The sequence below is a fragment of the Belonocnema kinseyi genome, chromosome 10, assembly GCF_010883055.1.
Source record: "Belonocnema kinseyi isolate 2016_QV_RU_SX_M_011 chromosome 10, B_treatae_v1, whole genome shotgun sequence".
NCBI lineage: Eukaryota > Metazoa > Arthropoda > Insecta > Hymenoptera > Cynipidae > Belonocnema > Belonocnema kinseyi.
This window is the reverse complement of record NC_046666.1, coordinates 30,114,060-30,130,755: the sequence shown is the minus strand read 5'-3', so window position 1 is coordinate 30,130,755 and position 16,696 is coordinate 30,114,060. Positions and strand designations below refer to the sequence as shown.

Sequence of the window (16,696 nt, the reverse complement as noted above, 5' to 3'; positions counted from 1 at the left end):
AATCAGATGGCTGACGGGAGGTACAGGTGCTGGATGGGAAAGGTACTCGTATCACATGAGGCCAGTTAAGGATAAGAGGAGTCAGAAAGCCAGGAGTGCGATGAAGCCTACAGAAAGCGGGGCGCAGATGGGGCTGAGACTAGTCACGTGAGGCCGACCGGGGAGCGGCGGTCTGGTTTGCTTATTGGCGCGCGGCGATGACTTCTTTTTTTTTTTTTTTACTCAAATTTCCCACCCCCCTTTATTCATCGAAATTTATGTTCCGCCGGTGACTTCCGCAGAAGCGTTTTGTGGGAGGGGAACCTAGGAGGGAGGGCGAGAACGTCTCGGGCGTCTCGTAGGCGGAGAGAAGCAGGTTGTCCGATCCTGGTTCCGTGGGAGTGATCCTGGAACTCAGGGTGCTAGGAGGGGCCAGATCGGGCGAGGCACCGGCACACGGATTCCGGCTCGAAGACTGAGCATCCGCGATTGTACCGGGCTGTGGATGGTTAGCAGCGTTGTCTCCCGGTATGACAACGAGGTTAATTTTCATAAGTTCCCCTGGAACTGGAAGGAGTGCGGACGGGGCCACCTTTAAATCCCATGGACATGGGGGAGAATTTGGGCAGTCCCGTACTATAGGCCGGCTTGGTCCGGCCGCTGGAAAGTCGTCCCGTCGGGTGAGATTTGTCGGCGGGAAGACGTACCGAGGTTCCCAAATAAACCGCGGCACCCGCAAGGACAGAGTTAGGCGACGACTAGAGAAAGGATGTCTCTGCCGTGGGTCCCGTGTTCCGTCGTTACCTCGACGGATCTCTAATAGATTGGGAGCCCCGGGTATCAGCAACCCAGGCTCGTGTGGGTCGTAAGGCGGCCCGGCGAAACGAGGCGGTGAATTGGGGATGGCGGGGCGAACTGCTTCGTTGACGGCCCGTTGAAGTTGCTCTCCTTGAGCTCGCTGGGGCTGTCGTTCCCAGTGATTTGCCTGACGCTCGGCGGCTCGTCGAGCCCGCTCTTCTGCGGGTAATGCCGCCTCTTCTGCTTGACGCGCCCAGCGAAGCTGCGTCCGGCGATTAGGTCGCGGTCCTCGGCCTTCCCTTGACATAAAAGGGGGTCAATGAGGAAAGCGCACCGTACACACGCGGAAGTGTGGAAAAACACTCGGGTGGTCGTAAAATCGAGAGAGTGCATTTGGGGCGACTCGGCCCGCTTCCTGATACTTCCAATGGAAGCACGACAACCTCTCGGCCGACAATGTCTCCACGAAAGTACCGCACCACCCGAGAAGAAAACAACCTTTCGGCCGATGTTCCCTCGGATGACGGAAGGCACCGTGAATCGCGAGGAATGGCACTATCAGGCAAGCCTGGCACCACAAACCCTTCTTTTTTCTCTTTTCTTTTTTTTTTGCACTCACTTATACACTTCACTGATGTTCGCGAAACACTTAATACACTTGACAGCTGAAGACAACTAACTCACGAGGGTGTTTGGTGGTTGAAGCCGACGATTTCTGCTGGCACTATAGCTCGATGGTATGGAGAAGGTGATGAGAGGGTAGGCTGTCACGGACAGCAGATAACACTAATGAAGTTGGTTGAGGACCGTTTATTTTTCTTAGAAAAGTTTTGCACATAGACAGAGAGAGAGAGAGCAGAGCGGAACTCAGGCTCTCCTTACTTCCTAAAGCGCACTGACTCTACAAAACCAGACTCGATGTTCGGTGACCGAGCGGGAGGCTGTCCGAGAGCAGTGGGAGCGGCAGCGGGCTCGCTGATTTGCTGCGACGCCGACAACGAAGTCGCAGTTAGCAGAGGGGGAAGCGCTGCCTCGAACGCACTACCTTGGATCTCACGCGTCAGCACCGAAATTAATGTAAAACCGTTAATTATTAATTTGAATTTAAAAATAGAAATAATTAAGATAATTTAGTGAAACTTAAAACTAGTGCTAAGTACTATCCCAGCTTCATTATTCCGAAGGAATCACGAAGCTAGGGCAAATAGAACGGCAGTTGATTTTTTCTGTTCATTAATTATTAATTTTGATTATTATTATTATATTTACTTTTATTTATATTTTAAAACTACCGCCCAACTGCCTCTCTATTTCGGCTAATTTAAAGATGGCTGTCTTGTGTTAATTGTTCCTTTACACCTATATAATTAAAATTACTAACAATAAGCCTAGTTACTTACTTAATTAAAATATTTTTCTCGCCTGAAACGTTTTTTTTGTACTCAACTTCAACCCTGGACTACCCTCTTGCTCGCTACTTTCTTTATTTTATTTATAATTTTTCTACATCGTTTCTCTTAAAGTGTTTTGAACTTGGGTGATCCGGCGCTGGTTGAGCTCCCCGGTCTCGCCAGTGCGCCTAAGAAGAGAGGTAGAGCAGAGAGAAAAGAGAGAGAGAAGATGAGCGCGCGAGAGAGATAGACACTGGCGTACGTGTTTGGACCTACCGCAATGTTTTCGTGTTGCACGAAAACACGACGGTAGCACGTGGAAAGTTGACTGGGAAGGAATTTTCGGTTATCTGTGGGCCGTCTGGGCACTTCAGATGTGCCAAGACAATGCAAATTGCTTTATAGGGGTGAGCAAACTCGTCCATAGAATCTCAGGAATTCTTAAATGGTCACGTAAAACTTTCACTCCCAATCATCTCTCGAAAATTTGAGTGAACGTCCGTAGGCTGTTTTAAAAATAGCTGAGGTTCTCAAATCTGACATTCGTCATACAACACAGACTTTAGGAAAATTTGCAACGACTCCAGGTCAATTCTAAATAATAGAAAATAATTCAGAAATGTTTAAAATAATTCAAGAAGAATTTAAAAGCGTTAAAAAAGAATTTAAAAGAATTCAAAAGAATTAAACAGGGATTCAAAAAGTTGTAAGAGAACTTGAAAAAATTGTCGAAAATTCAAAGTGAACTCAAAAGAATTCAAGGAGATTTCAAAATGACGTTGAAAACATTTAAAAACAATTTCAAATAAATAAAAATAAATTTAAGAAGATTCATGAAGATTTAAAATAGACTAAAGAAAAATTAGCAAGATGTCATGGATAATTCCAAATCATTCAAAACAATTCAGAAACTTTTTTAATAATTTAAAAAGGATTTGAAAAATCTTAAGTTAAACACGAAAAAACTCAAGGAAATTCCAAAATGGCTTTTGAGAACATTTAAAAATTCATTGTTGATAAAACAAGTTTCCAGAGGATTAAAGTATCTTTTAAGCCATTGGAAAACAATGTGAAAGAATTCAAAAGTAATTCAAAGTAATTGGAAATATTTCCAAAGATTTTAAAAGATTTTAAAACAATCTAAAACTAATTAAAATCAATTTAAAAATCTTCCAGGGGATTCGAAAAAGACTTTTAAAACATTTAAAAAAACTTAAGTTAAATCCAAAGTATTTCCCGTCATTAAAAGATTTCAAAACAAATTAAAGAATTTAGAGTAAATTCAAAGATATTGAAAAAATACTTTTAAAAAATATTTAAAAACTCAACGTGAATTCAAATTGTGAAAAAATAATTTAAAAGAATTTTAATTTAAAAAAATTTTTAAAGTGTTAAAAAAGAATTTAAAGAAATTCAAAAGATTTCCAAAATATTAAACGAGAATTTTGAAAAATTTGAAAGTACTTAAAGTAAACTGAAAGGAAATCATAGGGATTCCAAAACAACATTGAGAAAATTGAAAAAAAATACTCAAGGTAAATTCAAAAGATTCCTCGAAGACTAAAAAAATTGCAAAGCAAATCGCTTTGCAATTAATAAAGTACAAAATCTAAAAGGATTTTAAAGGAATTCTAAAGAACTACAAAAAAATTCGAAAGAGTTTCAAAGAATTGAAAATATTTCAAACCAATTTAGAAGACTTAAAATAAATTTAAAAAGATTAACACAGGTTTAAAACAGACTTCAGGAAAATCTGCAAGAACTCCTGTTGATTTGTAAATAATGCAAAATAATTCAGAAATGTTTAGAATAATTTGAGAAGAATTTAAAATCTTTAAAAAAGAATTCAAGGGAATTCAAAAGAATTAAAAAGAATTCAAGAGAATTTAAAATCAATTCAAAATGTTTAAATAGAACTGAAAGAATTAAAAAAAAACTCAAAGGAAAACTCGAAGGAACTCAAGGGGATTCCAAAATGACTGAAAACATTTAAAGAATGTACAACATTTGAAAACAATTTCAAATAAATTACAATAAATTCAAAAAGGTTCATGAAGATTTAAAATAGACTATAAAATAAGACTTTAAGAAAATTTGCAAGATCTTCAGGCGAATTCAAAATAATTCAACATAATTTTTTTTTAGTTATCAATTTTGAAAATAAGTTAAGCATTCGAAAAGAATTGAAAAGAAATCTAAAAATTTTACGAAAATTTATAATAATTTGAAGAGTATCCAAAATAATTAGAAAGAATTCAAAAGAAGATTTAAAACCAATCTAAAAGAAATTTAAATACTTTCAAAAAGATTCATTGAGATTCAAAACAGACTTTAGGAAAATTTGCAAGAACTCAAAGGAACTCACGGGGATTCCAAAATGACTTTGAAAACATTTAAAGAACTTAAGACGCTTGGAAATCATTCAAAATATTTCAGAAAATTTTGTAATAACTTTAAAAGGATTTTAAAGAACTTAAGGTAAACTAGAAAACTCCATTTTTAAAACAATTGAAAAAAAACCTAATGAAAATTGAAAAATATTCAAGGTGATTCAAAACAGGCTTTCAGAAAATTTGCAAACTGTCAAGGTGAATTCAAAATAATCAAATATATTTTTTTCAATTAACAAGTTTGAAAAGAATTCAAAAGAAATATGAAAGCATTAACGATAATTCACAATAATCTGAAGAGTATTCAAAAGAATTCGAAAGAATTCAAAAGAACAAGAAATGATTTGAAAGATTTCTAAAGAATTTAAAAGATTTCTAATTATTTAAAAAGGGCCTAAAGTAAATTAAAAAAGATTCAAGGAGTTCAGGGTGAATTTAAAATAATTCAAACAAATTTTGAAAACCTTAAGAATACTTTAACAGAGTTGAAAAAGAATTCGATCCAAAATTTAAAAAGATTCAAAAGCATTTCAAAGACCAAAAGGATCTCAAGGGTATTCCAAAAATTACTTTGAGAATATTAAAAAAATCTCAAGGTGAATGAAAAATATTTCCAGACAATTTAAAAGAGCTCTAGGTAATTAAAAAGAAATCAAAAGTAGATTTAAGAAGATTCAAGGCAAGTCAAAACAGACTTCAAGAAAATTTGCAGAAACGTAAGGTGAATTCTAAATAGATCAATATAATTCAAGTAAATTTCAAATAATTTAAAAGAGTTAAAAAATGTCCTATTGGTTAAAAAATGATGAATAATTTCGTACATGCACAGTTTTTAATTGAGAAGAATACTGAAATTAATAATAAAAAAAAGGCTTTAGTTAAAAGTTAAATATTTTAAATATGAAATTGTTCAGCCTTAATCAAAGAAAGATGCTACCATTTTGTTTTTTCAGGTATGGTATGTCTCAAATATATATTTTTTAAATATGACAATGTCAGTATTTTATTTTTCGCTATTTTTCAGCTGTGCAAAAAGTTATAGGGATTTTAAAGAAATTTACGCGATTTCCATTAGTATATTCTAAAGTGTATAAAAATACAGTGAAACTCTTCTATAGTGCCGATTTTGGGGCTGACGTTGGGTGGGAACTAAATCATTATAGCCCGCTCTATTTTTGTTTGTTCCCGCTTGAGTGCTCGTCTGAGTGATAACCGCAGACCCTGCGCACCCCGCGCAGCTCCTGTTACACCTACCTGCGGCGCGGCCTCAATTCTCGGAAGGGCTATAGAAGGGAGGACTATTAAAGGGTTTCACTGTATTTTTGTTTTTTTATTTAAAAATCTTAGTTTTAACCTTTGAAAAAATATTAAAAACATAAATTTTTTCAGGTTTTTGGATTTATAGCCATGGGCTGCTATGCTGGAAACGCTCTCGTCTTAATTCGGGCATGTTGCAAGAGATGATTTTTCTTCATTTATATTAAAAGATTACGTTTATTACCTTTTTCATCAGGAGAAAATGTCCACGTTGAAATAAACATCCTTGACCATAAATCCTTACTTCAATGTAAATTTATTGAGTACAAACTATAATCATTGTTTTCTAAATCATTGATAGATAGAAATTTCTAGAAATTTGTGTGAAAAAAAACCAAAAAAATGAATTTTTTTTGGTTTGAGAAAAAATTATATTTAGAGGTGCCGCAAGCCCCATGAAGTTCAACGCGCATTTCCCATAAGAAAAAAAGGCGTTTTTGTAAATCTTTTTCAAAATCCTCAATATTATCTCAATGCAGTTGCAACTCAACATTCCGTTTCAAAATTAACCATAGAATACGAATAAAATATCACTTTTCAAATATCAAGATCATAGGTCAATTTTATAGGGTCCCAAAAAAACCCATAAATGAAAAAGTGGGGTTCGCGAGTTTTTGGCGTTAATTATGACTTTTTTGCGGTTTTTTAATGTTAATTGTTTGTAGCACATAAAAAACAATTTAATAATAATGAATAGATGTTTAAAGAAATTGTTTAAACAATTTATTATTTTTTTAGCCATTTTCTCATAGAATATAATTAGAAAGACGCAGTTTTTTCAAAAATTGTCCACTTGTCCAATTTTCAATTAGAGAAAAGTGATCGTTTATTAATGTTAACAAACGTAAATGTTTAAACAATTTATTATTACTGTTAATAATATTCTCTTAGAAAAATGCTAAAAAATTCAATTTAAAAAAAATCACTTTTAGTTAAATTTTCAATTAAGACAAGTTAAATATTTAATTATAGTCAAGAAAATCAATTGTTCAAACCATCTATTATTATTATTAATAATATTGTATTTAAAACATGCTAGAAAGATACTATTTTTTCTGCAATTTCTGGCTTTTTGTCTAATTTTTAATAGGAGTGAAGTAATAATGAATTCAAGTTAACAAAAATAATTGTTTAAACAATTTATCACCATTGTTAATAATATTCTCTTTGCTTAATTGGTAGAATTTTGCGGTTTTTTCCGAAAAGTTTAAATGTTTGTCTATTTTTCATTAGGCGTGACTTAAGAATTAATTAGATTTAGCAAAAATAATTGTTTAAGCAAACTATTATTGTTTATGTCTATCTTCATCTATAGTAATGCCTGATAGTTGCGTTTTTTGCAATTTTTATCTTTCTGTTCTTTTTTATTTAGTGACATAATAATTATTTAAAGTTGACAAAAAAGTTTTTTAAACAATTTAATATTGTTTATAACTATCTTTTCTTAGATAAGTGCTAGAAAGATGTGGTTTTTTAAATAAAATCTTAAACTTTGCTTCACCTGCTTAGTTGAAAACAATTAATAAACAAACAATAGAGAAAACTAAATTTTAAATAATCTCTTTCTTTTTTGTGAATATATTTTTATGAAAAAAAGGATATTTAAAATTTGCTTGAAATTTCCCACACCGATCATATTGAGTCCTTCTACCTATTCCTAATTATTCTATTCTTTATTTTTGCCTATTGTGTAGAATGAACTTTTTTAAAAATTAAACCCCAACTATCAGGTATTCACATAGACGAAAATAGTCATAAACAATAATAATTTGTTTAAAAAATTATTTTGGCTAAATTAAATTATTACCTCACTTTAATTTGAAATTAAACAAAAAGTCAGAAATTTCAGAAGAAACTGCATTTTTCTAGCAATATTTAAATATAATATTATCAATAATAATAGTAAATTGTTGAAACAATTAATTTTTTTGACTTAAATTGTGTGTGTGTGTGTGTGTGATAAAAAATAAAATGAAAAAAAATTCGGTGAAATAAAAATTAAATGTGATGAAATAAATGAAATCTGATGAAATTAAATAAAGAAAGATTCTTTTTTACATTTTATTAATTTCTTTTCACTTAATTCTGTTATTTTTTCATTTTGTTATATTTTTTGTTTTTATTTTTAAAAAAAGAAGAAAAATTTACTTAAAATCATTAGACACACACAAGGGATGGTGAAACATATTAATTATTTAAATATTTAAAAAATTTACCATAATGTTGATCTAAATTTGCATTTATTAAATAAAAACCATAATAATCGATTTTAAATCAAGCATAGACGCAAATTTTTAAAGAAATAAGTCTTTGTGAAAAAAATGAAATGAAAAAAAAATTCCAAAGTCATCAAAATGAAAAAAAATGAAATAGGATGAAATAAAATAAAACAAGACTCTTTTTTTACCATTTATTTTATTTTCTCTTTCACTTTTTTTTATTTTATTTTTTTCAAAAATAAAAAAATCTACTTGCAATGATTAGAGAAACACTATTGATTACCAAAAATACTTATTTTCCCGATCATGAACAGAAAAAAAATTTTTTCCTACAGTTATAAAAATTTCCGTGATCCTGACCTACATTTACATTTAATTAGTACAAACTATAATAATCAATTGCAAATCAAACATATCTGCTCATTTCTGAAGAAATTAGTATGTGGTAAAAAATGAAGTTAAGAAAATCCAAACAATCAGAATGAAAGAAAATGAAATCCGCTAAAATGAAATGAAAGAAGATTCCTTTTTTACATTTTATTTTACAATATTTTTTATTTATTTTTTTTTCGATTTTTTTACTGTGTCCAAGAATAGAAAAATTTACTTAAAATGATTAGGCACACGCTTCTGGATTATAAAAACAAAAATAAATGTTTTCCTACATTTAAGTTTATTAAGTATAAACTATAATAATCAATTTTAAATCAAACATAGATGCAAATTTTTAAAACAAAACAATATCACATTACATAAAATAAAAGATTTATTTTTTTAATTGTATATCATTTTTTTCTTTCTTTTTTTAAATTTATTATATTCCATAAGGTTTTTTTTTCTATTTTATCCATTAATAGACAAATGCACTTAACGTTATTAAAAACACAAAAGGAATGATCAAAAATATATATTTTTTTTATTATTAAGCGAAAAAGAAATGTTTTCCTACAGTTATCAAAATTGAACATAATCTTGACCTAAATGTACATTAATTGAAAAACAAATATAATAATCGATTTTATATCAAACATAGAGGAAAATTTCTGAAGAAATGAGTCTGTGGGGCAAAAAAAATGCAAGGAAACAAAATAAAATCCAATGATATCAAACTAAAATAAAATCAAATAAAAGAAAATTCCTTTTTTACATTTTGCCTTATTTTTTTATTTCAGTTTTTTTTCATTTTGTTGTATTCTTTTTCTGTTATGTCTAACGATCGAAAAATGTACTTTAAACAATTAAACAAACACAAGGAATGAAGAGAAATATTTATTTTTCCGATTATGAAGAAAAAAATTAATTTTTTCCTTCAATTATCAAAATTGTCCACTATATTGACCTGAATTTACATTTATTGAGTAATAAATTATTATACTCGATTTAAAATCAAACATAAATGGAAATTCATGATGAAAGGAATCAGTGAAAGAAAAAAATAAAATGAAAAAAATTAATAATCAGATTTAATCAAAATGAAAGAAAAAATTAAAGAAAATGAAATCTGATACAATAAAATAAAAGAGGATTGCCTCTTTACATTTTATTTTATTGTGTCGTTTCTTTTCATTTTATTACATGTTTTTTATTGGGTCTAAAAATATTTAAAAAATACTTAAAATTATTAGACCAAGACTACGTATGATAAAAATCACTTGTTTTCTCAATTATGAAAAGAAAACGAAATCTTCTATAGAAGATTTCTTCTTTACATTTCATTTCACTTTTTTTACTTTTTCTTACATTTTATTAAATTTTTTGTTTCTATTATGTCCAGCAGTAGAAAAATGTACTCAAAATGATTAAACAAACACAAGGGATGATCAAAAAAATTAATTTTTCCGATTATGAAAAGGAAAAGAAAACTTTTCCTATAATTATGAAAATTGACTATAACCTTGACATAAATTTACATTTATTGAGTACAAACTGTAATAATCCGATGTAACAAAAATAAAAGAAGATGAAACGAACAATTAAAAAAAAATCCAAAGAAAACTTTATTCCATTTCACTTATTTCTTTTCATTTTCTTTCTTTTTATTTTCTCTTCTTTCATTTTTCAAGGAAAATATGAAATGAAGAAAAATATAATCTGACGTAATCAAAATGAAAAAATAAAAAAAAAAAAATGAAAGTAAATGAAATCTGATGAAATCAAATAAAAGAAGATTCCTTCTTTAAATTTTTGTCTTTCTTTTTATTGCTTTAAGTTTTTCATTCAATTATATTGTATTTATTTCTTATTGGTTCCAAAAATAGAAAAATGGGATGATCAACAATATTTCTTTTCCTGTCATGAAGAAAAAATTTAATGTTTTCCTATAATTATAAAAATTGACCATAATCTTGATCTAAATTCACTTTTTTTGGGTACAAACTATAATAATCCGATGTAACAAAAATAAAAGAAGATGAAACGAAGAATACAAAAAATCAAATGAAAACTTTATTTCCTTTTCTTTCTGTCTTTTCATTTTCTTTTATTTCTTCTTTAACTTTCATTTTACTAAATTTTTCTTTTTTTTAATTGTGTCTAACAATAAAAAATTATCTACTTAAAATGATTAGAGAAACACTGCCAATATTAAATAAAAATAATTCTCACGATGCAAATTTCTGAAGAAATGAGTCTGTGTGACAAAAAAAATGAAATGACAAACACAAGGGATAATAAAAAATATTTCTTTTTTCGATTTTAAAGAGAAAAATAAAACTTTTTCTCTCGTTATCAAAATTGACTATAACCTTGAACTAAATTTAAATTTATTAAGCAACAAACAAAGATTTATTTTTACATTTTATTTCATTTTTTTCCTCATTCTTATTTCATTCATTTTTTCATTTTATTATACTTCTTTTTTCTTCTTTGCCTAACAATATAACAATTTACTTAAAATTATTAGACAAATATAAAGGATAGTAACAAAATTTATTGTTGCCAATTATGAAAAGAAAAGTTTTTCTATTTGGAATGGTGGGCGACCATTTCGCCACCTAGTGCCAAGAGAAGGAACTAGGAAGAGTAGGTAGAATTTTAATGAGCGCATAAAAGTGTTTTACGATTGTTTTGTGAAGTTTGAAGCAATTATTAAATTCTAAGAATAAATCTTCATCTCAAATAACGATTGAAATACGAATTCTAACCTAACTTTTAATTCAGATTTTTCAGATAATAAATCATTAATGTATAAATTAATAAAACTTTACTTTTAGTTTATTTTTGCTTCAAAATAAGTTTATTTAAGTTCATAATCTGTTAAAAATTAAAATTAATAGTAGAATATTTTTTAAAATTAAAGAAATTTAGATGCGATTAAAATCAAATTTAGAATCTTATTTAACGTCCAAGAATCAAATTATTGTGCAGATTCCTAAAAAAGGAAAGAAAAAATTTCTTTTTTGGACAAAAATGAAAAAAGAGGATAGAAAAATCAGAAGGAACGCAATGAAATTCCCACTCCTTCTCTGATTTATTTCTTTCGTGTTTTTTATTTTTATTATCAAATAAAAATTTCAAAAAACATTTATAAAAATCTAGCAGCAATGAACTGTAACGAAACCACTGTTTTGCTTACTCTTTTTTCTTTTTTTCCAACAAAGAAATTTTTTCTATTATTTTTTAGGAAAAAATTTTTATATTTTTTTTCAAATTTTAATAGAAACATTTTATTGTGGTTTTTAAAATTCGGTCTTTGGATTCTTGATTTGATATTTAGGAATTCTGCATAATTGTTTTTTTTTTTTTAGAAAAACTTTTTAGTATAAAAATGCGTTTTTCTCTGTATAGGATGTTAATTCCATCTTACAAACTTAGCTTTCAATAAAAATTTATTTTTATTTTGCAGGAGATACTTTAAGCTGCACAAAAAAAATCGTAAAAACGACTTTACGTACAGTTTAAAATGCAGCTTTAAAATCGAACCTGCTCTTTCTAGTTCTGAATTTTGCTACCAGATGGCGCAGCGTCTCGCAGTTCAACCAAACTCCTTTTGAAGTTAAAAAAATTGACGATAATCTGGAGAAATTAGGGTGGTTGATAAAAAAATTTTATTAACGAAAATAAAATTCTATGTAATCAACATAAAAAAAAAAGATTTAAAAAATGAAGGACAATTAAATCCAGCGAAATAAAATGAAAGATTCCTTTTTTACATTTTTTAATTTTTAAAATTTTTTCTATAGTGTTGTTTAAAGCAAAAATATATTTAAAATCTTTAAAATCGTTATGAAAATACTATAAATGGTGATAAATATTTATATTCCGATTATGAAAAGAAAAAGAAAGTTTTCTATATTTATCAAAAAAGGACACCATGCTGTCAAGAAATATATTTTGTACTAAATTTCTGGACATAATTTGACCAGGCTAAAAAAAAACAATAGATTTTTCAACCTGAAATGCATTATTTTTTTAACTCATGCAGTGAATCACCAGCCATTTGGCACCTACTTAAATAGGGCAAAGTTAAACTAGCTGTCTGATCACTTCTGGTCACTTCACGAAACAACGGATCGGCAGCACGCAGTGTTATAAAATTTGGTAATATAATTCAAGCAACTATATTTATATTTTTTACATAAAAAATATAATCGACCTTATTAAAACAATTTAAATTTTTAATAAATTAATTTAATGGAGAACAAAAAAATTGTTTCAAATATAATCTCACTATCGACCCATTTTTACTGAGGAAAGAAAAAGAAGTATAAATTTAAACTTGAAAATGCATAAAAGTTTTTATTAATAGAAATTTGCTTCTGCAGCTTAATATAGTCGGACTATTCTTAGACTCTATTTGGAACACGCATTTCGGTATTTCATTAAAAAAAAATTAAGACGTCCGTAAATTATATGAAAATGTGCTAATTCGAGAAAACTCTTTTTGTTTAAAAGTACTTTTTAATGAAAGAAAAATTAATAATTAAAAAATTAAAAAGCAATAATTTAAATAAAAAATTTAAAAACGATTTTTAATTTACAATTAGTTTTTTCAATTTGTTATAAAAATGCAGGAAGGATTATTGCACTTTTTCGTAAATACGCCGTTTTTTTATTTCGACGTAGATAGCGGGAGAATCCAATGCGTAATACTGGAGGTTAAACATATCTGGGTTTCCTAAATATTCCCAGTACCAAATGAAACTCTGTTAGAAACAGTGACGCGAACGGAATAGATTTCTATGGTGTTTTTAGAGCAAGGTTAGTAAATTTTTTAAATTGTTATTTATAATCATATTTGCATTTGTTTATAAATTTTTTTAAATTATTTTTTTACCACCTGCCTGTTTTTAATAAGTCTATCCCTTTCTATACCTGTTAATAATATTGTATCCCTTTTCTCTTTTCACTAATTTTATTTCTGATTTATTAGATGTAAAAAAAGTGATTACCATAAAGCTGGAAATGGGATATTCTATAACAGAATTTCACCCTTCCCTTTTCCAGATCAAAATAATTATTGATATTATAAAAAAATAATTTATGATTATTTTGAATAAAAATTTTTTTGTAAACAATTAATGGGTGTGAGTATAAAGGGACTATTATTCCATGGAAAAACCAAAACATTATAAACAATCAGTTAATGAACAACATTATTGTGAGTATTTTTTTACTTTAAAAAAATAAAAATACCAATGTTTTCTTTTCCCTTTTTCAGCTTAAAAGAATTATTAATAGTATAACATTATAATAAAATGTTATCTTTATTAAAAAAATTGATAAAAATTTAGAATTTATAAATGCATTGTTAATTATGGCCATTTGACATTTTGATCATTCTAATATTTCTAGTTAATAAGATGTGAACTATTGAAATTAATCAACAATTAGTGAACTTTATTAAAATAATTTATTTCTACAAACAAATGGATTATTTTTGTAAAGAAAAATACAAATTTTTTGTAAACAATTTATAAAAGGGAGTATAAAGTGACTATGATCCTCTGGAAAAAATCAAACGTCGAAAAAATCTGTTATTGAACATTTTTCTAATTATTATTTTTTTTTTTACGAAAATACCTTTGTTTTCTTTTCTCTAATTTTGTTGTTGATTTATTAGATGTTGAAGAGAACTACAATGGAACTTGAAAAGGGATAGTCTTGTGACAGAATTTTCCTCTTCCCTTTTTAGTTAAAAAATTAATATTATTAAAAAATAAAAAATGAAAAACATTTAGAATTTATTATTGAATCAAAATTTATTGAACAAATTATCATTTTAATGTTAATTATAGCAATTTTTTATTTTTAACGTTGTATATTTTAATTTTGTCAAGTGTTAGTTTATAAAATTAATAAACTGTATTAAAATAATTTAAACCTATAAGCAATATTTGAATTATTTTTTTGGTTTTTTCATTAAAATGTAAATTTTTTCGTAAACAATTTATGAAAGTGAGTATAAAGAGACTACAATTCCGTGGAAAAAGAAAAAAGTTTTAAAAAATCAGTTATGGAAGATTTTTGTGATTATGTTTTAATTTTTTTGAATAAAAATACCAATGTTTTCTTTTCGCTAGTTTTAATTTTGATTTATTCGATGTTGAAAGGGTGACTACCATGGAGCTGGAAAAGGGATAGTCTATAACAGATTTTTCCCTTTTCAGCTCAAAAGAATTAATAATGAGACAAAATAATAATAAAATATTATTTTTAATACAAAAATTTATAAAGATTTTTAATTTATTGATGGTTTTATTAAATTCAATTAAAAATAATAATAAATTATTATTTTTAATAAAAAAGTTCACAAATTGTTGAATTTTTTAATGAAATAAAATTTATTAAAGATATTATCATTGTAATGTTAATTAAAGTGATTTGACATTTTGATCATTTTAATATTTCAAATTAATCGAATGCAAAATATTAAAATTAATCAAGAATTAGTGAAATTTATTAAAATAGTTTTTGTCTACAAAAAATTAATTATTTTTGAGTTTCGTTCATAATAATAATAATTTTGTTATGAAAAATTTATAAAAGTGAGTAGAAAGTGATTATTATTCTATGGAAAACCCGTAGCGTAAAAAACAGTTATTGAACAATATTTTTGTGATTATTTATTTTTTTTGCAAAAATACATATTTTTTCTTTTCTCTAATTTTGTTCTTGATTTATTAGATGTTGAAGAGAACTACCATGGAGCTGGAAAAGGGATAGTCTATGATAAAATTTTCCTCTTCCCTTTTCCAGATAAAAAGATCAATAGTATTATAAAATAAAAATTATAAACATTTAGAATTTATTATTAAAACAAAATTTATTAAACAAATTATCATTTTTATGTTAATTATAACAATTTTATATTTTCAGCATTGTATATTTCGAATTATTCAACTGTTAAATAATCAAATTAAAAAACTTTATCAAAATAATTCAAACCTATAAGGGACTACGGTTCGTGGAAAACCTAAAACGTTGAAAAAAATTAGTTATTGAACATTTTTGTGAGTATTTTCCAATTGTATAAAATGAAAATACCAATGATTTCTTTTCGCTAGTTTTATTGTTGATTTATAAGATTTTGAACGATTGACTAATATTGACTAGCTGGAAAAGGGATAATGTATGCAGGATTTCCCTGTTCACTTTTGCAGCTAAAAATAGTTAAAAATATAAAAAAAATAAAAATTAATTAAACTTATTAATAAAAAAAACTTTTAAACATTTATAATTTATTAATGGAACAAAATGGAACTAGGTCATGGAGCTAGAAAAGGGATAGTGAATCACCGAATTTCCATCTTCCCTTTTCCAGTTTAAAATTATTACTAACATAAGAAAATAAGTATTAATTTTAATTTTAAATAACAACATATAAACATTTTGAATTCATTAATCAAACCAAATTTATTTTACATATTATTATTGGAATCTTAATTATGGCGATTTGACTTTGCCACCATTCTAATTATTTCAAATTAATGAAATGTGAAATATTGAAATTAATCAATTATTAGTGAACTTTATTAAAATAATTATGTCTACACAAAAATTGAAAATTTTTGTGTTTTTCAGAAAAATGCAAATTTTTTTATCAACTATTCATAAAAGTCAGTATAAAGTGGTTATAATTCCTTGGGAAAACGAATCGTCAAAAAAATTAGTTACTGAATAACATTTTTGTGATTATGATTTTTTTTTTACAATAATAACAATAATTTGTTTTTGCTAATTTTGTTGTTGATTTATAAAATGTTGCAAGGGAATACTATGGAGATGGAAAAGTGATCGCCTATGAGAGAATTTCCCTCTTGCCTTTTCTAGCTGAACATAATTATTAATATAATAAAAAATGATCATTGTTTTTAATGCAACAAATTATAAACATTTATAGTATATTAATGAAACAATATTTATTCAAAATATAATAATAGTCATGTTAATTATAGCAATTTTATAATTTAACAATTCTAATATTTAATATGAATCTACTGTTAAATACTGAAATTATAAATATTGAAATTAATAAAAAAATTTTTGTTAGAAAACTTCAAATTTTGTTGTAAAAAATCTAATAAAGTGATTATCAAATGATTATGATATCATGGAAAAAACTGAAACGTTGAAAAAACCTGTTATTAAACAATATATTTGT

General features: G+C 27.4%; 1 protein-coding gene across 3 annotated transcripts in view; it reads left to right on the top strand.

Annotated features, from left to right (window-relative positions):
- LOC117181974 overlaps positions 1-6,112 on the top strand; it is a 37,715-nt gene extending 31,603 nt beyond the window's left edge. For 2 of the 3 annotated variants that reach the window (XM_033374996.1, XM_033374998.1), the window contains one exon: positions 5,948-6,064. In XM_033374996.1, the coding sequence (XP_033230887.1) occupies positions 5,948-6,022 (75 nt within the window). In that variant the 3' untranslated portion in view covers positions 6,023-6,064. Of the gene's footprint in view, positions 1-5,947 lie in introns of all 3 variants that reach the window. The other variant, XM_033374997.1, reaches the window with a different exon arrangement.
- Positions 6,113-16,696: the final 10,584 nt, after the last annotated feature.